General features: G+C 45.7%; 2 protein-coding genes across 5 annotated transcripts in view; one reads left to right on the top strand and one right to left on the bottom strand.

The window, feature by feature from the left end:
• Nucleotides 1-641: 641 nt before the first annotated feature.
• On the top strand, nt 642-15,674 carry VASH1 (vasohibin 1). Its single transcript, XM_033061499.1, has 7 exons — nt 642-1,162; nt 5,954-6,042; nt 7,093-7,149; nt 8,206-8,280; nt 9,259-9,640; nt 10,038-10,150; nt 10,731-15,674. Exons 1-7 carry the CDS (start codon nt 902-904, stop codon nt 10,801-10,803), a joined length of 1,050 nt encoding a protein of 349 aa, XP_032917390.1. The 5' UTR covers nt 642-901; the 3' UTR covers nt 10,804-15,674.
• A 3,402-nt stretch (nt 15,675-19,076) lies between these two features.
• The window catches only part of ANGEL1 (angel homolog 1), a 76,348-nt gene continuing 68,634 nt past the window's right edge, over nt 19,077-26,790 (bottom strand). For 3 of the 4 annotated variants that reach the window (XM_033061494.2, XM_033061498.2, XM_033061495.2), the window contains 6 exons: nt 26,263-26,696; nt 25,454-25,580; nt 24,500-24,610; nt 23,791-23,860; nt 23,204-23,361; nt 19,077-22,369 (listed from right to left, as the gene is read on the bottom strand). In XM_033061494.2, the coding sequence (XP_032917385.1) occupies nt 22,209-22,369; nt 23,204-23,361; nt 23,791-23,860; nt 24,500-24,610; nt 25,454-25,580; nt 26,263-26,696 (1,061 nt within the window). In that variant the 3' untranslated portion in view covers nt 19,077-22,208. The other variant, XM_033061496.2, reaches the window with a different exon arrangement.

Raw genomic sequence — 26,790 nt, 5'->3', positions numbered from 1 at the left:
TTCCACAAGAGCCCGTTCTTCACCAGGAGCATCCCAATACACTCTCCACCCCCCACTGCTTCCTACCTGGAAAGCTCATCCCAGCTCTTCCGTTCCTCAAAGCTATGTCAACACGGGTACCTGCCCCTAGCTCCCAGCAGTGCTTTATCGCCGTGGGGCCGTCCCTGAGCCCGGCCAGCCGCCCACCCCGGTCCCTCCCGTCCCTCCCGCCCCCGCAGCCCGAGCGCAGACCCCGGCGGGCGGCCCCTGCCCCTCACGGCGACCCTTCAGCAGCTGCTTCATGGCCCCACCCCAGCCCCCCAGTGCCGGCTCCCACCCTGCCGCCCCGCCCCCTTATCGCCCAGCCGCAGCCGCCTGCTTTATCACCCGTATCTGCCTTATCGCCCGCGGGCAGCGGCACCGCCGCTCGCCCGGCCGCGCCCCGCCAGCGGCACCCAGCTGCGGTAGGGCGGTGGGCGCTCGCCGAGACCCGGCCCAGGGCGGAGCGGGCGGAGGGAGCTGCGCCCGGCCCGGCCCCGCCCCGCCCCGCCCAGCGCGGGGCTTTGTTCCCCCGCATGCAGCCCCCGCCCGGGAGGCGGCCGTGCCCGCCCGGCCCGCGGAGCGCCCGGGAGGCGGCGCGGCGGGGGCGCCCCGGCGGCAGGCCCGCCCCGCGCGGTGCCCGCCGTCACTGCCGCGGGCGCTCGGGCCGCCCGCGCCTCCCCCGCCGCGGCGGCGGCCTGATGCGGCACCCGGCACCGCCCCGTCCGGCTTTTTTCTCCCTTTCTAGCGGCGAGCCCTCCGCTCTGATATCTCCGGGGGCGAGGCGGGGGCGGTGACGCCCCGTGCCCGGAGCGCCGGCCATGCGGGGCGCGGCCCCCGGCGGCCCGGCGGCGGGCGGCAGGCGCTGAGCGCGGGCGCGGCGATGCCGATGCCGGGGGGCGACGGGGCCGCGGCGGCCAGGCAGCCCCCGTCCGGCGAGGCGGCGGCACCGCGGGACGAGGAGCAGCAGGAGGAGGAGGGCGAGGAGGATCTTCGCGACGGCGGCGTCCCCTTCTTCGTCAACCGCGGCGGGCTGCCCGTGGATGAGCCCACCTGGGAGCGGATGTGGCGGCATGTGGGCAGGATCCACCCCGACGGGGACCGGGTGGCGCAGAGGATCCGGGGCGCCGCCGACCTGCCCAAGGTGAGACACCCCCCCACCACCACCACCCCGGGGCTGGTGCGGCGCGGGGACCCAGCGGACCGTGCTCCTCAGGGCGGACGAAGGGAAGGGGGAGACGGCGGCATCCCGCTGGGAGGAGGCGCCCGCCTGTGCCCTTAGGAGGCCGGTCTCCCCGGCTCGGGAACGATCTCTCGAAAAACCGGGCCCCGGGACTGCTCTTGCTGGAAGCAAAGCCGCACTCTAACTCGGAGTGAGAGGGGGTGTCTGCGGGGCTCTGCCCTGCCTGGTGCGCCAGCAGCACCCTCTTCTTCTGCGGCCTTGCTGGGAAACGGACTTCAGGTAGCTAATGTGTGAGCAGCCTGGAGGGGGGAGGGGGGGAATGGCCAATGCCTAAAGACTGGATAAATGATGAAAAGATGAGGGGAGTTAAATTTAGAAGAGTACAATTACTTGAGGTGGGGAATTGAGACAGGCGGAGGTGAGCCTTTGAACCTGAAGAAATTCGATTTGGGTGCAGTCTCCCACACCGAAAGGCATTCTGAAACACAACTGTGTCTGTCAAAAAAGACTTTTGATGCTAAGCTTTTTAAGAAGAGTTAGCAAACGCTTGCAGAGCTTATTGCTGGCGTAGGGTCAGATGTGATTTCCAAGCACGTTCCTGGCCTTGCTGCACAGAACTCTACGAAAAGAGGAACCACTAAGCTTTGTGCTGTACTGAAACATTTGAATGTGAATTCTTGTGATTGTTGCTCTCTGCATTTCATCTCAGCTGGAGAAAAATCTCTCCCTTTTATTGTCATACTGTGAACAAAAGATACTGCAAACATCTGGTATGTCACTCCACTGGTGGGTTGTAAGAGTCTTCCCATCACTCTACTAGAGGAAATTCAGATACAAAAAGATGAAGTTTTTCTTCTCAGACTTTTTTAGCAAGGACTTACCTCCTTGAGAAGGCAATTTGAAGTATGGAAGAACATGCCATTATATGGTGTGCAGACAATCCATACTGCTTTCCATGAGGAATTCTGGAGAACCATGTGATGCAACATCCTTTGTGCAGTAGAGTCATAGGCATCTGTGGCAGCAATTGGAACAAATCCTGAGTCCTGATTACAGTCCCTGTTCTAAGTCCATTAGACTTTCCCTTCGTTTCAGATCAGTCAGAACACACACTACCTAATTTCTGAACCATAAGGACTAATTTGGCCAATGAAGGTGAGGGAAATGGAAGAAAAAAGCTGACAAGACCCCAGTAAATGACGGGGGGTAATAGAGTGTTCAGTCCCTTGTTTTGGTCTTATGTGAAGAGCTTCCACTGTTCTTACTTTTTAGTCTTCATCCGAGAGGGTTACAGTTAGGGAACACAAGTGGTCTGAGCTCTTGCACTAAGAGGCAAAATAGGGTTGTTTTGTTTTGGGGGTTATCGGGTTTTGGTTTGTTGAGGGTTTTTTTGCATCTGGTAGCACCCCTGGGAAATAGATCTATAAACTGTATTCAGCACTCTGCCATCTGAGATCCCATTCCCAAACTCACTCAGCACACAGCTGGGAGGATACTGCAATTCAGGAAACCACAAAGATGGATGAGCTCTGTTTTCTTAGCTCCTTCTCCCCTATAGAGATGTATTCTTTTCTTTGAGGGTTGCTTATTGCCACTTGTCTCCTTGCCCTCGAGTTTCTTTGAAAGGCTGGTGGGACAGATGAGAATGAGGGCAGTAAGTGTACTCTGCAAGGCTAGATCCTTTGAAAAGCCAGGTTCTCTCCATGTACTGCAGAGTGAATAGTCCTTTTTAGGTGTTGGGAATGGGACAGCAACTTGCCTACTCCAAAATTTTGGCCATGGGTCATAGCCAGCATTGGGTGTTGGGGGAAATAACTCTCAAAAATGCTGTCAATAAACTAAAATACTAAAATGATGACTGGAGGAAACTGTGATTAGATACATATTTACAGATCAGCTTCAGGAGCTGTATCTCTCACTGAGGTCTGAGAGCTCAGAGAGCTCCCCTAGTCTCCATTTCCTTCCAGTAAACTTGGGATGAGTGAGCATCAAGTGAGCAGGCTTGAGAGTGCCACTCTCCTGTAGGTTCTTCTCTTTCCAGCAACAGGGTGGGGTATTGTCTTGCTTCAAGCTGCTGGAACCATCAAATGGGTCCATGCTAAAAGTACAAAGTGGTGTGTGCTTGGCTTATAAAGAAATTATGGGTTTTAAATGAGATGGTTATGATGGCAAAGACAGGAAGAGTTGCATCTAATGGATTCAGACTGAGAGAGCCAGGAAAAATAATCTGTTTTTTTTCATTTAGGCTCTCAACCAAGGCTGATATTGCTCCTGTGTTATTTGCAGAAGGAAGAGTAGGGAGGTGCTTGGATACACATAAGTACCATAAAAGAAACTGTTGCTAGACTAGGCCGGCCAGAAGAGCACCTCTATGGTACTGATAAGGGTGGAGCTTTGGCTGTGCCTGGCTCCATCTCCTCTCATACAGCATGGCCCACTCAGTATATGAAAATCTTGGTTCTTCTCAGGATCCCCTTTCTAAAATGCATATATCCCCAATCCCATCCATATAGACAGCCTGCCAGAGTGCATGAATCTAGGAGTGGGGTGATGCAGCTACTCCACACAAGTGATGGAGGATCAAGGGTGTGTTCATGTGGTCTGCTAAGCCTGGCAGAGGTTATATACTTTAGGAAATCTGGGCTCTCTTCCTTGCTTTCTCTCCAGCTTCCAGAGTAGCTAAAGGGAAGACAAAATAGATCTGATTTCCTATCTTTTCTGTTATAAATAAATTCCTCTCTGCTTTCTAAAGGACTGTGAAAACTACCTAGTATTTATAGCTCCTTTGAGACGCGCAGTGGATGATGCTGGGGAATAAAAAAGTGTAAGGATCTCTCATCCTGTCAGTGTGGAATTGAGGGATGGAGACCTTATTCCTCTCCTTCTGCTTCTATTGCCCTATTAAAATGCTATAGACCTGATGCAAAAAGAAACTGTAGCCCAGTCTGGGCTGCAGGCCCAGATCTGAGAGAGAGCACAGTGTACTTTCATCAGTTTAATTACTTGAGGTGCAGGAGGCTCTTCCACATTAACTAGTCCCCTGCTGAACTGATTGCCATTGCACTGACTCAGTGTTACACAGTCCTTTGAGGAAAAGGAGATCTGGGGGTCTGTACCAGTAAAGGGAGGAGGAACTACCCAGAATCATTAATCTGTGCTGTCAACATGCACTTAATCTGTCTGTCTCCTCAAAAGCATGAAAGTCTCCATGCTGAAGAAATGAAACAAAGTTAAATAGCCTGCCCTGATTGTTACCTCTTTCCTTGTTTCTGCCTGGAAATTATTTCCTGTGAGTCAGTGTGTCACCTCACAGCATCCAAACTGACTCAGCTCATGCATTTCCAGAGATGGCTCCATTCCTGTGCCACTCTCTGGAGCCTTCCCTGATCTAGCTGCAGCTGAACAAACCCAGTCTCACATCTGCTGCCACTGTGCCTGTACTGCCCCCTGTGAATGAGGCACCTGCTGTCTCTGCTTGTTGGGGGAACCAGCACCAGCATCTCAAGGTTAAGTGGTCTCTGGTCCTTGTACTGTGGAGGAGCACAAGCGGAGTGCAACCGTGTGGCAAGCCAGGACAGGGAACTGATCTGGCTGAAAACTACCCATGCTTGCTGGCTCAGCTTTCAGCTGCTCCAGGTGCCTGATCTGGTTCACCAGTCACTTGTACCAACACAGGACAGAAGAAGGAGGTATATGAAAAAGAGTGGCCATAAAAATACCTGTAAAGGGCTCATTAAGAAGTACCACTGGCTACAAAACCATGTCCAGCAGAGGCAGTTGTCCACAGCAGCGTGGAAGGCTCAAAGGAAGAACTGGCTCTGACTCACTCTTTCATAGCTGTGGATAGGCCAGCTCTGGGGGAAGTCTGAGGAGGAACTGAAATGTTAAAAGCTGAACAGCTGAGAAAAGATGCAGTCTGATATTAGCAAGGTGTGTGCAAGGCATGAGCTGTCCTTCAGAGAGAAAATATTGGGATGTTTCTCCAAGCCTATCCGTTGTCCCAGACTTGTGTCTTCTTTTTATTTGTCCTGTGGACAGGTCCCTTCTTTTCACTTAGACACATTTTCTCAGCTGCTGACAAGACTACACTCATCCCCTGTGGAGCAAATGGTGAAAATGGTGAGGAAAATCTGACTGGACCCATAAGGCTGAGGCCTCAGAATGGGACAGCAGTCTGAAAGGTGAACATCCAGAAGTCATTCTCTGACCATGTAATTCAAAACACCAGACCCTGCACAGCAGGGAGTCATGCTGTCAAGCCTGTGTCCCAGCCAGTGCCAACTCATCTGAAATACCAGGAAGCAGTGAAGGACTTTACTACCCTTGCTTGCAGGACTATTCCAACCTCTGGTGATATTGGGAAACTCATTGTCCGTTTTTGCCTCTTTCTTTTATTTTTGTTTTGTGCCTTTCAGTTTCAATACTCAAATGGGGTCATGCTCCCTCAGATGATAGCTTTCCTGTCCTGTATCTTGCCTTGTCAGTTAATTCTATCTATTTTGTCCAATGTAGCATTGCATAAATGCACGACCTTTTCATGTAGTTTCTCTTGCAGCTCTGTGGCGATGCCTCATTCTGAATCCTTTCCCAATTTCCATTGTGGAAATAGAGGAATGTTTCTGGTGTGGTTACTTTGGGCAAAAGGGGTCTGGTTTTGGAGGAACATACTCCTTTATAGCTATGTGCCACTGAGTTCAGCAAGAAGCTGGAGAGGTTTGGAAGTAGTGATTTATGTTCTGCTCCTCATTTCAGATTCCCATACCAAGTGTGCCTGTGTTCCAGCCGTCCACCCCCATCCCTGAGCGCCTGGAAGCTGTACAGCGCTACATCAGGGAGCTTCAGTATCCTTTGCTGTACCTTACTCACTGGTGTGATAAGCCAGGAAGAAACAGCAAGAGGACTTTCTCTGTGACAAACAGAAAAGCTTCTTCTGTTGTGGCTGGAGGAGAACTGACACTTGTTCCCTGAAAACACGAAGCTGGACTTGGCATAATGTTTGCTGCTCTGTTTCTTTTCCTTTTTTGCCCAAGTTACCTTCTGGTTCTGTTCACTGCATGTAACAAAGGCCTTTCCCCACTATCCACTCTTCTAGGTCAATGGCTTTGCAGTGGTATTTCATTAAAAAACACACACAGCTGAGATCCTGACAGCCAGGTGTCAGATGTACTACAAACTGCATCACTTCTGTTAAGGTGTGGGTGACTTGTGGTGATGGGCAAACCTCAGGTCAGCCTACTCAATCACTCCATCTAAACAACACTCAGCCACCTTGCTTTTGTGTCTCTGTGGTACGCTGCCCCTTTATATGCAGAGCTGCCTGTGCGGCTGTGTTCTGGGAAAGAGATTTCTCCATTCCTGTTGTGCTGGAGAGCAATATGCCATGCAAACTCAGTCTAATCTCACTGATCAGATACAGATCTAGCTCTGGATCAGCCCTAATTCAAGGTAAGAAGGCTCACCTTTTGGCATCCAGGGTGGTTGTGCTCTGGATTGGATCTTAGTCAATCTTAGAATAAGGTACCATGAATGTTTCATTGCTCCATGTATTATGTGCAGACTGGAGCAGGAAGAGATTTATCAAACTATTCTGCCTTGATAACTGGAAAGCTGGGCAGAGCATGTGCTGTTAGCATGAACCTTTGGGAATTGGAGTGGAAACCTGTGTGCAGGTATGAGGAAGAGAAGAATTGACAAGGAAATACAGTGGAAGTAAGGAGGAATTATAAATGGAAGAAATGCAGAAAGGGTGGTAGGGATTTTCTTGTGCTGCTGCTGCATTTGTGGAATCATGACTTTGCTGTGAGAATAGTAAATAACATGAAAGTCCTTCACACAAGTTTTCTTCAAACTCTACTTTCCAAGCTGCCAAGCCCTTAACTTCTTGCTTCCAGGTACAATCACACTGGGACACAATTCTTTGAGATTAAGAAGAGCAGACCTCTGACTGGGTAAGTGCTGGCAGCCTCTACAGCATTTAATCCTTTCTTTGTTGTTAGAGTCCTGCTGTACACATGGCTTTTTCTCCATCCCCTGCCCAAGGTCTAGTGGCACTCAGGGCTTTGGTACTGCAGCTGCATCACGCTTTGGGTATCTTCATTGTCTGTTGCCTGGGGCATAGCTGGGCAGAGCTGTGTCTGGTCTTTCTCAAGAAAGAGAGTAGGGGCTTTTTGTCATGGATCAGTAAATCCAATAAACCAAAGATGACATATTGCAAAACTCTGCATAGTCTGCCTGCTTCTAATTGGAATGTAACTATAGGAACTTCTGAGGGATTCTGTAATTAGGTCCTGGTCTACAAAAGCTTTGTGAAAGCCAAGCATCTTTATAGGTCTGACTTCATAGCTCCTATGAGTGCCTCTGCAGAATCTAGGCTCACTAAGCTTTTGGTGACTCACACTTGGAACAAGAAAGGGCAGTCTCCTCATTGCAGATTTTGGGAACTGCTGTGCCCCAGAAGTTCCTTGCAATAAGCACCTGATGTTCATTGACTCTCTCGAAGAGCGTATCAAGAATCTCCCAAGACTGGCTTCTTACTATTGGTCTAGTCAACAGGCTTATGTGAGTCTAAATGCCTTGTTTTGTAATTGGTCCCATGTCTCCTCCATGGTACTCACTGAACAGAGACTAGGGTTAATACCAGAGAAGGCGGTTTTATTGTCTTGAGCCTTGTGTGGCAAACACTGCTGGCTCTTGGTCCTTTGAGGGTTTTACTTGTGGACACATTGGTGCTGTGGTCTCCCTGAGAACCCAGGTTGGCCAGTAAGCAGTTTTGCTGCAACCCACTGAAGTGAATTCCTTGCATGCAACAACAGCATGTGGCAGACACCTGCTTTGGATTTAATATCTTCTTAAAGAAGATACTTTGTTCTGTTCCCTATCCTCTGCGGGCCACCCTCTCTCCTGGAAACCTACCTTACAAATATAGTGCAAAAGGGCTGAACTGGCCACATTGCATAGCAAAAGCCACGTAACTGTCCTCATCTTTCCCTTGTCCCACTCTGCAGGCTGATGGATCTGGCCAAAGAAATGACCAAAGAGGCCCTGCCAATAAAATGCCTGGAAGCTGTGATCCTGGGAATGTATCCTTTCCTCTTGGAGTTGTGCATGTCTGCCTATCCTTGTGTTTTTTGCTCTGCTCTCTTGCTTGTGATGCTTTGAGGGTGGTGATAATATTGGAACCAAGCCCCACATTCCTCTTTTTTTCTCCCCAGTTCTCCCACAAAACCCCACCAATGAAATCCAAATCCAAGCAATTCTCTAAAGTATCAGAACTAGTCCTTTAGAGTTGCTTCCCCTTCACCAAGAAGCGTGGTGCTGCTCTGGTCAACCATATGAGATGGTAAAAGATAAAAGAACATCTAAAGAGAAGCAAAAACACTAGAGTTAGATCAGGAAATCCTTTGTGGATAGCATTGTTCCCTTACTACCTGCATGTGTTCTGCATTAAAATAACTTACAGATCCTCCCCAACTTCTAATTACAGTGTATGTCATTTACTAGCTTCGCCAATACCTTTATTAGTTCTAGAAGTGTGTTATCTTTACATACACATCTTTCCTAGCTATCTTCCAGGTTTAGTTTGTGATACTTGGGCTATAGGTTCTTCATGCACCTGGAGGGGCAGAAATAATGCATGAATGATTCAAAAGTGGAGGTTGGTGAGGTTTTTATCCTGAAGGTCTATGAAACAATAGCTAGGGAAACAGATTAAAACAAACCGAGGAATAATGCTGCAGTGTTAACAGTTTGGGAGCTATGGAATACAGTATACTTATGGTGCTAGCATTGCAACTTCTGCATCACAGAACTGTATCAAAATTAACTTGTCTTTGTTGACTGTCTCCTTGAAGAGGCCAAATCTGTTTTCCCCATAACCTAGATGAAAGTAGGGCACCCTGCAATGAGCTGGTCTCTTGACCTGGAGAACAAATCCTGTCTGTGATGCCTGAATCAATGGGGAGTCTGCTAAACAGGCTAGGAGGGTCTGGAGCAGGTAGGAGGTGTCTTGTCAGGAAACTATTATCACCAGTTATTTCCTGAATAGTGGCTGCTGTCAGTTACCTCACCAACAACATGACCACACTGGACCGTTTTCCCATCAGCTTCAAAACCCACTTCTCAGGGAACTACTTCCGACACATCGTGCTGGGGGTGAACTTTGGCGGCCGCTATGGGGCACTGGGCATCAGCCGACGTGAGGAACTTATGTACAAAGCACCTGTCTTCCGCACACTGAGCGAACTCATCTTTGACTTTGAGGAGGCGTATCGCCGCTGCTGGCACACTCTGAAAAAGGTGAAGCTGGGCCACTGTGTGTCCCATGACCCACACAGTGTGGAGCAGATTGAGTGGAAGCGCTCCATCCTGGATCTTGAAAAGCTAACCCGCGAAGACTTTCGCAAAGAGCTGGAGAGACATGCCCGTGATATGAGGCTGAAGGTAAGCAGCAAGGATGGAGTAACGCACTGCCACACCCACTGTCTTGCCTGGCTGCTGGTGTACTGAGGGAATGAAGTGACAGGAAACTCTTATATGTGTGGAGTAGAAAGTGAATTGGAGGCTGGGGCCTCTTTCTTACTGAATGCCACCCCACTGTATACAGGCTAATGGATGCTCATGCAATGCTGCAGTTGTGATTAGGTTGGACTGTATACAGTCCTTGGAGCCATACCTGTCACTGTAACTTGTTTTTTCTGACTTTTGCATATTTGATGCACTTGCCTTGCCTTTTTGGTGTTTTTTCCCATATAATAAATCATTGTTAGTTTTTGTGGGTTTTGCTATTACTCATATTGGTTTTCTGCTCATGTAGCTCTTAATTTTATTTTTCTGGCAGATTGGGAAAGGAACTGGACCACCATCTCCCACCAAGGACAGAAAGAAAGATGTCTCCTCCCCACAAAGAGGTCAGGCCAGCCCCCATCGACGAAACAGCCGTGGGGACCGACGGTGAGTGGGGCTGCTGGGCAAGAGACCTATCTAGAACATCTGTTTTACTCAGACTCCACCTTGCTGTTTGGTTTTGGATCCTTCTGATGTCCTACTGGGTTTCTTTAGAACAGTGGATATTTCTCTGACCTGCAGTAGCATTCTTCCCCAGTCAGTACCACATCATTGTTTAGGGAGTTGAGGGGAGAGGTGGGTTTATTTGCTTGCTTGTTTTGGCAGGGAGGAGGAAGGCAGCTCAGAGAGTGATGTTGGTAGCAGTCTTATAACCTTATGTATGGGCCTGAGCTCTGATGTCTCACAGACCTGTGCCTCAAAGAGATTCCAAAAATTATTCTGCTGTCAGCAAGACAGTTGTCCTGATAATAACCTGGGGTAGCAAGTGGACCTCCTACTTCCTAACTTGCATTCTGTTCTGTTGAGATCACTGCAAGAATTACTGGAGGCTGCAGAATAGTCCTGTCCTCACTAGTGCAGGATCAGTCTGAAGCTCTATATACCTTTTCCTGTGCTGCCATCTCTATGTGGGGCATCACCTGACTGAAAACAGTTTCTGAAGAGTTGTTGCCCTCTTTGCTCACAGGCCATCTGGTGAGAAGAAACCTGCCGATTCCAAAGCCATGCCAGACCTCAATGGGTACCAGATCCGGGTGTGAAGAGAGCTGTGCCTTGTGTACCTGGCTCCACGGACTTTTTGCTGGCCACAGTTGGGACCTGGATCCACCTGCAGTGATTCTGACAAATGAGACAGGGGAGTGGGAGCAAAAGAGTGCTGATTTTCCCAGGTACTTACTAGTGGGCCAGTCCCAGAGCTGGATCCCATGGGTCCCAGAGGATTCGCCTGCCTGTTTCTGGGAGAGGTGACCATCTTAATTCACTTAAGTATTTTTAAAAAAAGAAAAAAAAAAAGAAAAAAATCTAAAAATCTGTACATTAGTGGGAGTTTGCTTCAGGAAGAATATTAAGTGAGTGGGGTCAGTGGACTTGTTATCTTTGCCTTGACAGCAAGTAGGTGAAGCATTCTTGTCAACAGTACTTCTTTCCTGTCTGCACAGAAGTCCTCAACCCCTGCAAGGCCTGCAGGGCTGTGGGAGAAGTGATGCTGGAATGGGATGGCCCCTGAATCTTGTACAAAAACTCCTGGTTTTGTCATTATGAACACTTTGTTTATCATCATCTCTCTTGTGAGAGATAGGTCTGGATTTGCTCAGCCTGATTTATTGACCATACAAAGTCTTCTCATCCAGAAAAAACACATTTTGTATGTTTAGTCCTGCCTATTTCAAAGCATTTCATTGTCTCTGAGGGGGTAGACAGTGGAATGCTGGTGACCTGTTGCTGTAGATCCATTGGTGGTTGAGTGGATCAGGATATGCCTATACCACTGCTACATGAAAACAGGCACAGAGACCTCAATTATTCCAGCAGTGGAGATGGGGCAGGAGGGGGCTGGTGGAAAACCTGAACTTCACATCATCTCTTCATCAGCTTTTTCGCTATCAACTTCTAGTGGCTGCTACTCAGAAAGCTTGTGGCAGGCATTTCAGTCACTGAGGTACGAGTTTTAAGAGTAAATACTTAAAGAAGAATGTAATAATGTGAACAGGATTTACAAGCATTTTTTCCTTTCCACAAGGCTCTTGCTCCTTCCTCCCTGTAGTGTTAGTGCCAGAGTTACATACACCTGTTTGTGAGAAGCTCTGCTGGAGGAAATTGCAGCTGCTTTCGTGACAGCTCACTCTGGAGCCTCCTGAAAGCAGTTCCCCACCCCAGTGCCAGAGCTGTGGTTGTGTTCTGCCTCTTTGGAGAGCTGCAGTATATAAGAGCACTGCTTACACTAACCTTCCCCTAAGGGCTGGGCTGGGCCTTTCTGCCACTTGTGGCCTTGACTTCCTATGCTTCTTTTGGGGGAGTGTTGTACTGCTGATTAAGCAGTGTAATGCTTGTCAGAAATCTGGAGTGTTGTCAGACCTATCTGTTTGAGGCCTAGGACATGAGAACAGTGGGATCTCCAGAAGTCAGAACAGCATGGTCTTAAAGTGATTCGGATGCATGGATCTAGGGGACGCAAAAACTGAGATTGAAAGTGGGAGTACCCTGGAGAGAAAAAGTCTTGTTTTATCACAGCACTGATAAGGAGCTAAACTTTCTGAAATACCACATATTTAATTTTGTTAGAACTGGGCTTATTCTTTCCTTTCTTTGTTAGAAACATGATGGAGCTTAGCTCTACTAGTTTCTTTGTTGCAGTATTCTTGTGCCACATCCTCATAATAAGCAGAGCTATTTTGGTGGCAGAGAATGGGTTCTTAACCCCAAACAAATCAGCTCTTCTGCCTAGTTAAAGCAGTTAATCCTCGAAGCACCACCCACAAGCTATTTAACTCACGCTTTACAGGTCCCTAATTGTACATCCTTAGCTGTGATGTAACTTGCAAGGTGTATCCATACCACTGCAGTCGGTCCTTCCAAACTCTCTTTGTAGTCTGTTTTCTGCCAGGAGGAAAATCTGTAAGAAGGTGTCAGAACTTGCTGCTGAGCCAAGACAAGGTTAATCCAGAAGAGGATGCCAGTTTCCACAGTGCAGTACAACACCTGTCTACTCCTTTATATTCCAGCTACATGCAACAATTGACGTTAACAGCAGCAGTGAGCCAAGCACCTATTTGAATGCGTCCTCTGGTCATTTTTGTGTGGCTGTAAATTAACATATTTAATGTCTGGATGCTAACGATAATGTTAGCTGTAAAGGCACCACAGTTACCTGTAAATAATATGGGCCACTCAGAAGCCACAAACTGCCTTTGCATAATGTTTGCTATGCAGCGGACTAAAAGTTCAGATGCCACTGTGAATCATATGATAAATATAAGCAGCAGTCAGCAAGGGAAAACTGGCTGCCAGGTTTTAATAAAGTGGATGAAATCCAGAATTTTAAAAAATTATAATAAGATGCCTAGAATGCATCTTCATCATAACTTTGTTGATTGGTTAGTTATTTCAGAGTAACTGGAGAGCTTTTGAGAGTAATTAGTAGCTTAATATAGAGAACATTGAATAACTGGAGAGACTTGAGCTTTTTTAGATGGAAAGGGGAAATGTGGGGGTGGGAGGAAGACTTTACAGCAGATGAGACAAATGAGGGGTCAGCTGCAAGTTAATGATGCTTTCTTGAGAGCAGGGCAACAGGGGTGTTCAGCAGTATTAGATCACCAAGGCAGAATAGCTTAAAACAAAATGCTTTGTTTGACTTTGTAATTAAGTGCTTTCCTGCAGGATGTAACTGAGGCCAGTAGCTTAGAAAACCAAAGGAAATGGATGTTTAAGATATGAATGACAGGTAGAGTTCAAGGTCTCTTAATCCTCAGCTGCAGCTAGACAAAAACATCCTCTTTCAATATTTAATTGCACAATTACATATGTTAGGAAGTATTTAATTCTTTGCTTGATCAAACATTGATTAACTTCTCAAGGTGGACACAGGAGGAGACAAGTGCACTCTGCTAGGGTTACTATTTCAAGCCTTCTACTGTGTTTCTCTGTGTTGTAGAATTCCTGTTGTAGAATTCCTGCTCCTTACTGTTTCGGTATCTCCAGTTTAGCAGATCTTACAAGAAACTGGAAAAGGACCATGGAGTTCTTTCCTTTTTGCTCTTGCTCCCCCCATCTTTGTAACAGGATCAATCACTTCAACACAACACATTGTTTCCTTCCTAACAAACAAGACCACATTCTTCCATGACAAAGAGGATTAATGAGATCTAGCTTTATGCTGTAAGAAACCTGCAAGAAATCTTACAGAAAACTATAAGAGGGTACAGTGCAAGACAAACTTGAGCACTTCAACTTCTTTCCTCCCCCATCTAATTGCTCTGGTTTCTGGTCTGTCTGCCTTTAACCATAAGGAAAAAAAGCTGGCGATGAGAGTCTTTTTCACTTCTGCAGGCTTTAGAGGAGGAATGGCAATGTAACTCATATTCCTTTAGTGCCTGCAGAACAAGGAAGATGGATCTCAAGGAGTCCTATTAATTTTTAGAAGTTAAATATTAATAGGGTCACTTGTGTAGCTCTGTGATGTAAATTTCAGTATTCAGTGGGTCCCACCTGATGTCTGTTCTGCAGTACAAGTCCTGTGAATGAAATAAGAGCCCCTCTTTATACTTTTATGTAGACAAGTCCCTTGATACCTGGCCAACTGCAATTTTTTAATGGGCAGATTCATTAGTGAGCAAAACTTTGTGCTACAGCATCACTCTGATACAAACTTTGTATATTAAAGAGTGGGATTGGGTGTCACACTAGCCTTTTTTTTTTTAACTGGTAGAAGCTAAAGGAGTCATTAGGAATGTCAGGTGTGTTAGCAAGTGTTTTAGGTGGGAGTGGAGTGCTTTTTTTTCAGTTACTATTTTACCTGTGGGCCAGGGTATGGGTCAGAACATAGTTTCTATCAGAATAAATGACTCCAGAATTGTACATGTGTTCACGTAGTAGCTGTATTGCTGTTTTCAAATCTGCTTAACATGATGAATTTTAAGTATTTCAGGTGAAAGCCTTAATCAGGTGCCTGCCCCCTAAGGTAGGCTCATGTGTGGTGTTGTATAGACTGGAACATGACTGTCCTTAAAAATTCAGAGTTTAAGAAACCATAATGAAGCTTCTGTTTGCCAAAGGGCAAGAGTCTGGATTAGATTGGCTTGACCTTGCTCCAGTGGCTCTGGCTAATCACTTTGGGTGGTTGCTTTAGCTACCTGCTTCTTCTGAGTTAAGTGTTTCAAGTGGTCCTGATGCTTGAACAGTAGGAAGGGGCAGAGGGTGTTCCAGGTGTACTGTGTGTGCAAGTGAAGCTGAAATAACACCACACATTCCAGTGGCCTTGCACTGTTGTCTTGACAACATTTAGACCTGCATTATGGATTTATAATTTTACTTAATAAAGCAAGTGCTATCCTGGCTTGATGTTTGCTCTCCCAGAGCAAGTTGGAGATGACCCCTCTACAACCAAGCTGAACTCCTTAGGGAATTTAATATTTTTGTGTGTCTTCTGAGCAGGTGTTTACTTGTGTCACAACCACTCTCCTTCAGTGGTGCCCTGGCCCTTTCTGCTCAAGAGCAACTCTGTTTAGGCCCAGAAGGCTACTGAATTCCCCATGATCTCTGCAGAGCAGAGTTTCCCTCCAGGTCAGGGTTGAGATGGTGCTAGTGGGACCAGAGCAGTCCCCTTCCATGCACATCAGTATTCTACTCCAGCACTGATAGGGTGCTCCAAAACCATTTACATCTTTATCACTGGTACAGCTCAGAACTAAGAAATGGAAAGTTTCTTTCTTTAAGAACAGTATCATGTGTGTCTTTTTGTAATTAATCAGTGTGGTTCTGTTTCTTATGTAGCCAACACAGAATTTTTATTTAGATTTAGTTTTTACTGCACTTCCCATGGCCCTCATGTTGATACTTCTTCCTGCTTCCTTTGACACTTAAAACAATAAAATTCCCTCTGTACTGCTCTCAGCTTGTGCAGAGAAAACAAGTTGTTTGTACTGTCCTTCTTTCTGCCCTAAACCTTCCCATTACATGTCAGCTGAGAAGTCAAAGAGACAGCCTTGAGAGATGGTATCCGGCAAATTATGTAAAGATGTCCTTTACTTGCTACACTAAGGGACATGGAAGAACCCTCACCTTCCTTTAGTCATCTGAACAGGTGAGTATGTCTGTGCACAGAGGCAGTTCCAGAGTAAGTAAGTACATATGTGGCTGTTTAGCAAAGGTCAGAATTCACATTTTCTTCTTGAATCAGTCAGACTGGATGGGAAAAAAAATTCAGTGCAGGCAGCATCAAAAATTTCAATCTTACAATACAGTAACAAACCATACTGTAAGGGTTAATACAAACTTCTTCTTGCACTGCTCAGCTCTTCAATGTACAATTCAGTCTCCTTTCCTGGCCTGAAAAGCAATTCTCCTCAGAGTCTGTGTTTAGTGACCTTCCAGACTAATGACCTCACCAGGACCTCTCAAGACAAATGCTGGGTTAATACAGGACAGTCAGCTGCAAGATTCAGTGCAAGGATCCCCAGCAAGGGGATCCAACTTTATTCAGGCTATCATCTTTCAGGCATAACATACCCCTTCTCTCCAAGGAAATGAGTAATACCTGGGACCAGGGCCAGGATGTAGGCAAGCCTACAATGTGTATAGGAAAGGAATAAACATTCTCTGACCTGTTATTCTGAAGAGAAAGGCACATGTAATAGTCCATCTTAGCCAAGTTAATTATATGAATAGCTTCTGCCCTGAGGGAAAGTAATTGCACAGTTCTAAATATCTACTTCAGATGCTTGCTTGAAAACACTCTCTGGTCCATGCCTTACAGATTTTGTGTTAAATTGGGTAACTCCTATATCATCCCCTATGGATGTATAGATCAGGGTGATTGCTAGACAGTGGAGTGAAAACAGCAAAACAGTGATGTGGTCACTAACTTTCTGCTCCTTCTCACATCAGGCTTTTCCCCTGCTACTGGTTGTTCCTGCACTTTTAGGTTTTTCAAGTCAGTTAGAGACCATGCTACTTGGACCTTAAGTGGAAAATCTTTATTGTAGGAAGGATAAACAGCATATTCAAGCATAAAACAAAAAAAGAAAAAAAACCCCACCCTGTCAGTTTTTACACTGAGAGGCCCAAGACTTAAGGCTCTCACATGTCTAAAAGCACACAGAAATTCACTCATGAGAGAGTGAGACTAAGCCTTAAGTGCACCATCCCTGCAGAGACTGCAAGATTATGTCAGGTAAAGGCATATGAGATGCTGTGGATAGGAGGCCATTACAGAACTAAGTTAACTCAGCCAGGTTTGCTTTCCTGAATTATACTTTTATTTTGGCAAAGAGTGAGTGCCATCCTATCTCTAATCTCATTTTAAGAGAGCAAAGGAAGAGAGGAATAACTATAGAATAACTACTGCATTGTCTACTCCCAGTTCAAGAGCAGTTCCAGATGTGGCCAGCTCCACTGGCCAATAACTGATTTTATATAAGTAGAAGGCTTTGCATCCAGAAAGAAAAGAACAAGTCTTTCTCCCATTTGCCAGACTTGGACCTTGAAAGCTGCTGTGTTTATCTTATCAAAGTTACAACAAATTTTTCCAGCTATTATATAAGAGCACAGGAATGTACAGTCTAAATCTGAAAGAAAATAAATATTTTTTTAAATAAATAAAAATAAAAATAGCTTCAAGACTAGAATGACATTTTCAGGGGAAGCTGGAGGACAACTTGCCTTGACAGGAGAACCCAAACGTTTACAGCTGACAAAAGGAGTCAGAGGCATGCCAGCTGTTAAATCTGTCACCTTGGTTATCATTGTAACAGATGAGTTCTCTTCAGAAACTCAGTATCATACTTAGAAACACAATGCGATATATTCAATTCAGCACGTGCATTTCAGCATGACAGTGCTATGAGAAGCTACAATCTGGTAAGAAGCAGGTCACAGCCAGCAATTCAATTAGTCTGCACAACAGGAAGCCTGGTGTGCTCCCCCTTAAGCTAAGCAACAAAAGGGCTCATCTGCATTTGGATGACCCATGCAAATTTCTAATCAGTAATCCAATAAATGTTCAATAGTAAGGTGATGGCAATGGGAGCAGATACTGGACTGTAGCAACAACTTGCTTTGCAGACTTTGCCAACACCATCATCAACACATCGTTAAGAGCAGGACTCGTACCTTGATCTGCTGAGATGCTGAATTTCTTACAACCTCTTGGAGACTCCTCAGAGAAGAAAAACTAGGGTCAAGTATACTTCCGAGTTCTGCTTTCACAAAGCAGGTGGTGTACAGAGCACGAATAATAAATCTGAAACTTGTTTTTTTTGTTTTATATAACAGGTGTTACTCCCATCTAAGTGTTTGTTTCAGAGCTCCCACTCCTCCCACTTAATTCTTCAGGGGTGAGGAAACCCACTATCTTACATCTTGACACCATTTAAATGTTGCATTTATAATAAAATTTAGCACTAGAGAATTGCACCCATAACTTTTAACTGAAGAAATACAGCTGCAGAAAAAATAAACATCAGTAACTCAGAAAGATAACTGGACAGAGCAGTCATGGGAAAACAGCTGCTGGAGAGGGAGTTCATAAGAAAAAGGCTTGGAGAAAGAAGACCTCAAGCAGCAGCCAAGTTTCATTTATTAAGAACAGGAAAGAAGCTAGAACAATTATATTGTTTACCACTCCTCCCATCCCATGTAATTGGGAAAAATGATTATGAAGGGCAACCTCCTGAAGCAATGAACTTAAACTGAGAAAATGAAGGAAGTCCAACTTCTCTCTAAATAGCATAACTAAATACAGCCTAGCAGCTGTGGTGCAAACTAAGCTGTTTTTTAGCAAAGATGCTTTGTCAAAAGCTGGATGCTCCTGCAGCTTAGGAGGCTGCCAACAGGAAATGTACGCACACTGCCAGTGGTCTCTGGCATCGCTTCCCCTAAGCGCCAGTCTCCCGAACTCTACATCACTACTAAGGTGATGTGGCTGTTAATCACCTCTGTGACACCTTCCCCTTCTGAGCATTGCAGATACTGCTGTTCTACTTTCGTAACCATTTACAGACTCCTCTGTAATTCATCGGAAAGCTGTGCTAATGACAACTCATCCTGCATTTAGGTCCAGAAACAGTTCTAAGAGCTACATCTGGACTCTCAGTTCTGCATCCCATTACAATGCTCATAACCACAGGCTCTGATTTTATCTGTGGGTGCTATTCTTAAAGCATCACAAAACACATTATTTTCCCCCAACAACTATATGCTAGTTGCAATTTTAGTTAGGAACTTTCTACCCACCCCACCTCCAAACCTCTCCTATAATCCCACACAATCAAGAGGCATTCACAGGTCTCCAGATCCATGTGATATTAACTCCAAATTGCTCTAGAACACAGGGCGTTTTATTTTCCTGAAACAGGCCACCTCCATAAGAGTCCACAGAAGAGATAAACACAGAGATCAAGTTTTCAACTCTGCCTTTGTGTCTCTACCAGTCACTAGCAATAGTCCTGCATTTCTGCCATAGTTTCACTTATGAGTGCCCAACAAAGCATGTGTAAGCCAGGGTTTTGAGAACTGCAATTCTCCCTGGGAGCACCATAACCTCCAGAAAAAACAGTAAGAGGACTTGTAGGCATTGTCCTGGGGCTTCTCTGCACATGACTCCATATCCAGTGTTCAAAAACTTAACAATTCCAAGTGCACACCATATTATTTCATGCATGGAAAGGGAAAGCATTAGTTTGACCTATGCAACATTAGATTTCCAGCAAAGCATAGCTGGAACCTTAAAACCTCCCTGAAATGCTTCCATGCAATTTGCCCACAGGTCAAGGTTTTGGTTTACATAAAATAGAAAAAGCACTTGTGATACTGGAACACAGGTCCCCCACCTGAGTTACATCACAGGAATGGCAGGATGCTTCAGGCAGTGCAGGTGCAACCAGTTCATCTGCTGGTGTATGGTGCACACCTTCTGAGTCTCCTACAGGCAGCTTCCATACACACACACACACACAGTCATAGACAAATACCTCCTCACCAACTGACCTCAGACTCAGCCAGCAATTACAATAGAAGCAGATAGTTGAAGTTCTAAGTGACAACACTATGTGTCAGAATTTTTTGTGGTGCTTTTGTTTTGTTGTTAAACCTTTAGTGTCTTCTAAGATTCCTATTACAATGTTAACAGCAGGAGGGAATCATCTGCAACCAGGCTGCCTTCTGGCAACTTCTTTTTGAGCCAGACAGAAAGCAAAGCTCTCAGTTTACCCTTTCCTTCCCTCCCTTTATAAATACAGCCACTTAAAAAATCAGAGTAGGAGTACATCCAGAAATTGAGATAAACATAGTCATATAAATGCACACCTCTGCATCCATCCCCCCCACATACCAGTGCCATGCCAGAACTATCACCTAAGGGCAAAATAATTCACATCCCCTCCAAGACTGTTGTTCACTTACAAAAACTCACAAATGGCAGCAAAAGCCATCCACAGATCACCAGACAAATACCACGCCATCTGGCAGGGCAAGAGAGGAATATGCAGTCCTTACATACTCATAAGGGCACAGAACACAACTCCCCCTCCCCCGCCCCCGCCTTGTTTTTGTAGTTTACAGAAGTGAGCTGTAAAAGATCATCAGTATTGCTTTCTTAAGGAAGAGGGCAAAGGCTCCTGAAGGCAAATCTTTGTTTGGGGGTGGGGATGGGGTGGGGTGGTGAGGAGTGGAGCAGGCAAGACAAGCTCAACTCCAAAGAAGCCACCTCTGGGATTTAGGGATGTCTTGGGAGATTAAATCAGACTTACTTCTTCCCTCTCTTCAACCCTCATTACTTTCCTGTGTAGTCAATTTGCCCTCTTCAACCTTGCAGCCAGCAAAGCCTGGCCCGGAAGTGTTCAGAGGTTCAGCTTCCAGAAATACAAGGTGCCACAGTTAATTTGTGATATTTTCTTAAATTAGCAGTGTTTTATTTTTCAATAAAGAAAGTAACATTTAAAATATCACAGTCTCTCAATATAGACCATGAAGAACAAACAATGTTTCAAGTCTTCTGTACCTTCCCACAAAAATCTGAGGTGGGTCCGGATTTGCTGCCTTGTTTGTGAACAGAAGATTGATAATGTTGCTGCCGATACTGGTTTCACCTCTTAGGGAAAAACTGAGCATCAATAGCCAGGCTGAACTGGGGAATCTAGTCCAGGAACAGGTACAGCTCGACTGCTTTTGTACTGCCCAAGCCACTGCTTACAAAAGCACACCGACAGGACACCAAAGGTACGCTGGGATCCAAGTGACTGCGGTCTGGTTCCAAGTTACCCAGCCTTCCCCTTACTCCCAATGCATGTCAAGAGACAGGAGTTGATCCTAAGGGTTCTATCTATAGCTGGGTCCAGAAGAAGGATGCAGTATGACTTTCAGTCTGGCACAGATGGATGCTACAGGTTGGCTATTGACCCCGGCAGGCTGAACACAATAGAGAGTGCACAGAGAAAAAGAACAAGGCAAGTGACAAGAACAGCTCTTCTGTCGAATGGTCCTGCTGACTCTCACATGCCTTCCAATTTCATGTCTCTTTTGGGACAACCACAGTTATAGCCTTCTGGGGTTGTCATGCCTTACAGGGTAATTATTTCCACAGGATATTCACTGGAATGATCCTAAATAATTTTGCTAAAAATGACAAATTAGGTACCATTCTGAGACTGCTAAAAAGGAAAGAAACCTTCCCCAAGGCCTCTACTCTTTTGCTGCAGTTCTAGGGCTGCTGTGGGTGGCTCTGTAGAACCCCTGCAGTTCTAGGGCTGCTGTGGGCGGCTCTGTAGAACCCCTGGCTCCATTCCTGGCAATCCCATTCCCTGGTCCATTAGTCACAGCAAGCAGTTTCTTGTAAAAACTGTTACACCACACAAATCCTTCTGTCAGCAAGTCAGCCCTTACAGATCATTAAGTAAAAGACATTTCCAAGCAGTTAGCAGATCCAATCTAAAAGGCAAAGCAACAACTATCCCTGAAAGTACTGAACTATTACTGAGAAATTAAAAGAACTATTGTTTTGGTGTGAAAGAGTACTGGCATATACATCCCATGCTCCTTGGTAGCAATTAAACTAACCAAAAGCAGAGAGCATTACCCCTCTTTTTCCTGATCCTTGAAAATCTCACACAGGGACAAACAAACATGGGAGTTATGTTGGTTCCTGCAGCACAAAAACATTCACTAAACAAGGCAATGAAACAAGGATCCCTTTAAGAGATGCTAATGCCTGAATACACCTGACAGCCCACTGGGAACACAGTTCAGGTTTGGAAAGATGTAGAAAATATCAATGCAAAAAGCGCTCCAACTCTCCCATCTCTGCTTTTAGTGAGGGTGTGAGGTGAGAAAAGTATTTTTAGGACACCACAAGGCAAAGGGTTTTCTAGCAAGCAGGTTGTACAATCCAGAGTCTCAACTGCTGCATTCAGAACAGCTTTTCTTTCAGGAAAGGGAACCAACACTAACTCTCTCAGAGGCTGGAGATCTCCAAGCCAAAGCTAGCCAGCAGGCATAGATGATCAGATGAACAAAAAGGATTTGGTAAGCCATTTGCCATCAAGAGGACATCTTCAGAGAGAAGAGAAAGACGGCCAAGCAGCTTCAGGGCCCCATCCTTGTACAGCCTGCGACCTGACAAAGAAAATGGAAAGAAACATCAGCCAGAAACTGGCACTGCAGATTAACTCTACATACTCACAGAGGGATGCTTGCCAATCCTTTCCTGTTCTTTCCCTGATAAATGGAGACAGGCTGCACAAGTACTACACGCACCTTTGAGCCTAGATGTGAAAGCAGTGAGCATCCTACAATACTGCTGTTCATGGTTTCATATTCTTGCAGGCATAGGAAGCAAGAATACACTAAATTCACCAGGTAGTTGATTACACAAGAAGTTCCTCTCATGGACTGTGGCCTAGCTTCAGATTCTCCCCCAAGAAGGAACTAATCTCTTCATTCCTAATCCCCAGGAATGTTCCCCAAACTTGATTCTGACATTACTCAAGTCAACTTCAAGAGAGTTCCTGGGTGCATTTACATGGAGTCTGTCATCAACAGAACTCCTGCTTCCAGCAGCAGAGAGAAGGTGCCACTGTAAGGGAACCAGAGTCACCTCCTTCCAAGAACAGCATGTGGTCTCAGAGAGACAAGAAGTTCAAGCCTTGCACTCAGGACCCAGCACTGCCTGTTACCAGGAGCACAAGTAAGATATTTATACAGTAGAAAATAATCTCTTCTGTTCTAGCTTCCTCAAAAGTCTACATGAACCTAAGTAGCCTCATTTTTTTCACAGCAAAGAAACGGTGTCTTCTCACGGTACATGAGTGAATGTTACTTCCACCTTGTGTATTATTTCAAAGACACATCCTGTAGATCCATCAGCTTAATGAAATGCCTTGCCCATCTGGCCTGTCTCAGAGCTCTTTTCCAATGTCACAGGGATAAGCCCTGCACTGCTGTACTCACCCGCCTTGCTCTCCACAGGCTCTGCTGAGTAGAAAATGTAATCTACAGTGGCTCCAAGCCCCATGGGCATTGTTGTGACCTCTGGACGTCCCCTGTGTGGCAAGAAGTGGCTGTAGACAGAGGTCAGGTTGAGGCTGTGCTGGATAACACCTGAACACCTGCACACAAACAGTCACTGTTTAGCAAGGAAGGAAAGAGAATGATGTCTTTTCAGTACTGCAGTCACAGCTGAATGTTCCCTTGCTGATGCAACTGTCTAAACTACTCCTACTTTGTGAGCACATAAAATCTTTCAGAACTATTCACTCCACTTACACCAAAGGAAGACAGATTGTGAACTTCCGTTGTCTTCAGTACCCAGTCCTGTATATGCCTATGCCCTTCATTCTCAATCTCACCAACACAATGCTAACAGAGAGCACCCAGCTGCTGAGAAAATCCTGGGTGGATCTAGCTCTCCCAGACAGCCCTCCTTACTCTCTTTCACTCTCTCATTTACTTCAGTCTTTATATCAGCCAGATTTTCAATGCTCAGAAAAACAAGGCTGAGTTTGAAGACTGGGGCTATTGAAGGTACACCAAGTTACCTTGGGATGAATGGCTGGGGATCAGGATCTTTCACCATGGCAGCAGGCTTGGGCCAGTGTGCAGGGCGGTCTGCAAAGGAGCAAAGAGATTCCAGCCAGACCTACACAGATGCCAGAACAGGCTGCTCATCCCAAGTCTGAGAAGCTTCTCCTGAAACCAAATGAATCTTTTTGCCCAAGAAGAGCACATAGCTTCCAGTCACGAACATCTTAAAGGAAAATATCCAAAGGAAACACAAGCTGTAGCATTACCTCTATCTCATGTTTTCCTTGAAATCACAGAATCATAGTTATAGAACAGCCTGGGTTGAAGGGACCTTAAAGATCATCTAGCTCCATCCCCTCATCCCATGGGCAAAGATGTCACCCACCATATCAGGTTCCCCAGGGCCACATACAACCTGGCCTTGAAAATTTTCCAGGGATGTGGCATCCACAACTTCTCTGGGAACCTGGCCCAATGCCTTTCTACCCTCTATGTAAAGAATTTTAGGAAGTTTAAAACCATTTCCCTTTGTCCCATCACTATATGCTTGTGTAAATAGTCACTCTCCCTCTTTATTTAAAAGCCCCCTTTAAGTACTGGAAGGCCACAATGAGGCCTCAGTGAAGCCTTCTCTTCTCCAGTCCAAACTCCCTCAGTCTGTCCCCAGAGGAGAGGCTACATTGAGCGAGGGGAGTGACAAGTTGGAAAGTCTCCTGTTAATACCTGGTTTAGCATCTGTCACACCTTCCAAGAGGACCAGCTGAGGTGGTCGTTCACAGGCAACATCGCAAAAGCGGAACTGCAGCAGGAAGTCACGGCTGTATTCACGCCTCCCTGCAGAGAAAATTGCAAGTTAAAAGAAGAAAGTGACTGCAGCAAAGTCACATCTCCAGGGAACACCTACATATATTTTAGACCTTTGGGCCTCTTAGACCTCCTTTGTTTGTGAGAGGCTTTTGTGCCCAAGCACAAGAATAGAAATCACCTAATAACCTACATGTAGAACAGAATAGCTGTATAAAAGTAGAAGAACAGAGCAGAGCCATTGCTATCCTTCAAATGCTACAGTCATGGTCAGCACAAAGTAAGAATGTCCTCTCTGTGATACCAAAAATTCAAGAGACTTTCAAGCAGATCAGTTAGTGTGCAACTCCAGGAAATGTCTGCTGAGAAAAAATATTTCTGGAGATTGGGCTGAATACAAGTTCTACATTCAAGATTTTAGCAAAATCTATTTTGTGCAGGCTCCATTTTATTAATCCTCTCTACTGATGCAGAGAACAGATACGATTGTAACTGGGTCTTAGGAATTATTTCTTTACAGTGGTTTGCAAATACCATCTAAAACCACACCCCAAACACCTATAGATGAAAGCTGCGCCTGTTGAACATAGTGTACAACTGCACAGAAACAGTCTGGGAATATGAAAGAGATGCATGGAGTAATTTTTACTGGTAGAGGAACATTCAGCTCCTAACTAGAGAAAGAAAATGCAAGAAATGAGGTCACAGCAATAGGTTCTGGAAAAAAGTGTATTTAATTCACATATGAAGCAGAAAGAGACTATCTTCGTCAAGTGTCTCATGCAGCAATGCCCAAGCTACCAGAGAGATAGCAAGGCCCATAAACTGTCCATCCTCAGCAAACTCCAGCTGTCAGTGCATAATGGAGCTCACCAAGTTTCTTTGGCTGGCACAGAGTGACATACTGGCACTTGTCTGTTACACCCAGTGAGCTCGGCCACAGTGGGGCCAGCAGTTTCCGTGGATACAATTGTTGGGAAAAGTCTTCCTGACCAGACACCTGCAAGAAGGCCAGACAAGGAGAGCAACCATCAGTGACACAGAGCAGATGTGGAAGCCATAGACAATGTACATATATACACTTGCCAAGAGCAAGATGGGAGAATGCTCTCCAAGAAAGGCTCGAACTAAGCTATTCAGAATATGGTGCAGGTATAATAAACCTTCAGCTGCAGGGGACAGATACAATTAGCTAAAAATCACCTGACAAGATACTTTACAGGCATCTTATTGAAGTGATGATTTAGCTTGAACACCAACCATATATTTGATCACAGACACGCAGTAAGACATTATCACAAGAGACTCTAGCATAAGTACCCACTTCAAACTTCTTTTGGAACAAACATCCACATAAAATTTCAGTAAGTCTTGGTGGAGCTGCATTTCCCTCCACTTCCAGTCACCCAGGCATAAAAACTCCACAGGAAAGGAAAAAAAGACTTTCAATTAAGTGGTCTATTATCACAAGTCTGCCTCAAGAGAAACCAAAAAGCAGTGGTGGAAACACCACACTTGTCTGCTTCTTTCTCCTGCAGTGCTGGAGACATTGGGGAAGATTGCTGAATAACTTAATTCAACTAACTAAAACTATTTCCTTACAAGATAAAGAATGCTGCCATGCATTTCTCTAGCAACATACAATAAAGAGCCATCCAATCCCAGCTCTGGCTGGAAACTACCTTCCAGGCTGGCATCCCATGGTAGGAAAGTTCACCATTTCGGATGAATTTGTAGAGTGGAGAATCAGGTACGGAGTTTAGGTCTCCACACAAGATGACAGGATAGTAGCTGCCTTCAGTAGTTCTTGCAATTTTGTCAATCTCTGCTAGCAGCAAGGCCACCTGGGCCAGTTTGATATCTCCTCGACGGGGATTGAACAACACGTGGGTGTTGGCCACACACAAAGGACTGACTGCCTTCAGACCTAGGTCCTCTGGGAGCACAGGCTGCAGCAGCAGCACCAAGCCCACATTATCCCGGTTGAGGATGTCCAGGCCAGGCCGGAAGTATTCTACAGGGCTGAGGCTGATCAGCTGGAACCTGCTGTGCTTATAGCACACTGCACATCCATCTGTCTTCGTCCCAGTTCTCCGTTTATAGAAGCAAGCAAAGCCTGGAAAGAAACCACCACCTATTAAAAGGTTTATCCAGTTCAGCAAGTCTAGAAAACCTTCCTACATTTGGATACAGCAATATACCAAATTCTG

The sequence above is a fragment of the Catharus ustulatus genome, chromosome 6 (genome assembly GCF_009819885.2).
Source record: "Catharus ustulatus isolate bCatUst1 chromosome 6, bCatUst1.pri.v2, whole genome shotgun sequence".
Lineage (NCBI taxonomy): Eukaryota > Metazoa > Chordata > Aves > Passeriformes > Turdidae > Catharus > Catharus ustulatus.
This window is presented reverse-complemented; position numbering and strand designations above follow the sequence as displayed.

What these genes read in the sequence shown, in the direction of transcription:
- VASH1 (XM_033061499.1), top strand. Translation starts at nt 902, where the DNA reads ATGCCGATGCCGGGGGGCGACGGGGCCGCGGCGGCCAGGCAGCCCCCG. An exon ending in GAAGCTGTGATCCTGGGAAT is followed by an intron (nt 8,281 to 9,258) that starts GTATCCTTTCCT and finishes GGCTGCTGTCAG; the next exon opens with TTACCTCACCAACAACATGA. An exon ending in AACAGCCGTGGGGACCGACG is followed by an intron (nt 10,151 to 10,730) that starts GTGAGTGGGGCT and finishes CTTTGCTCACAG; the next exon opens with GCCATCTGGTGAGAAGAAAC.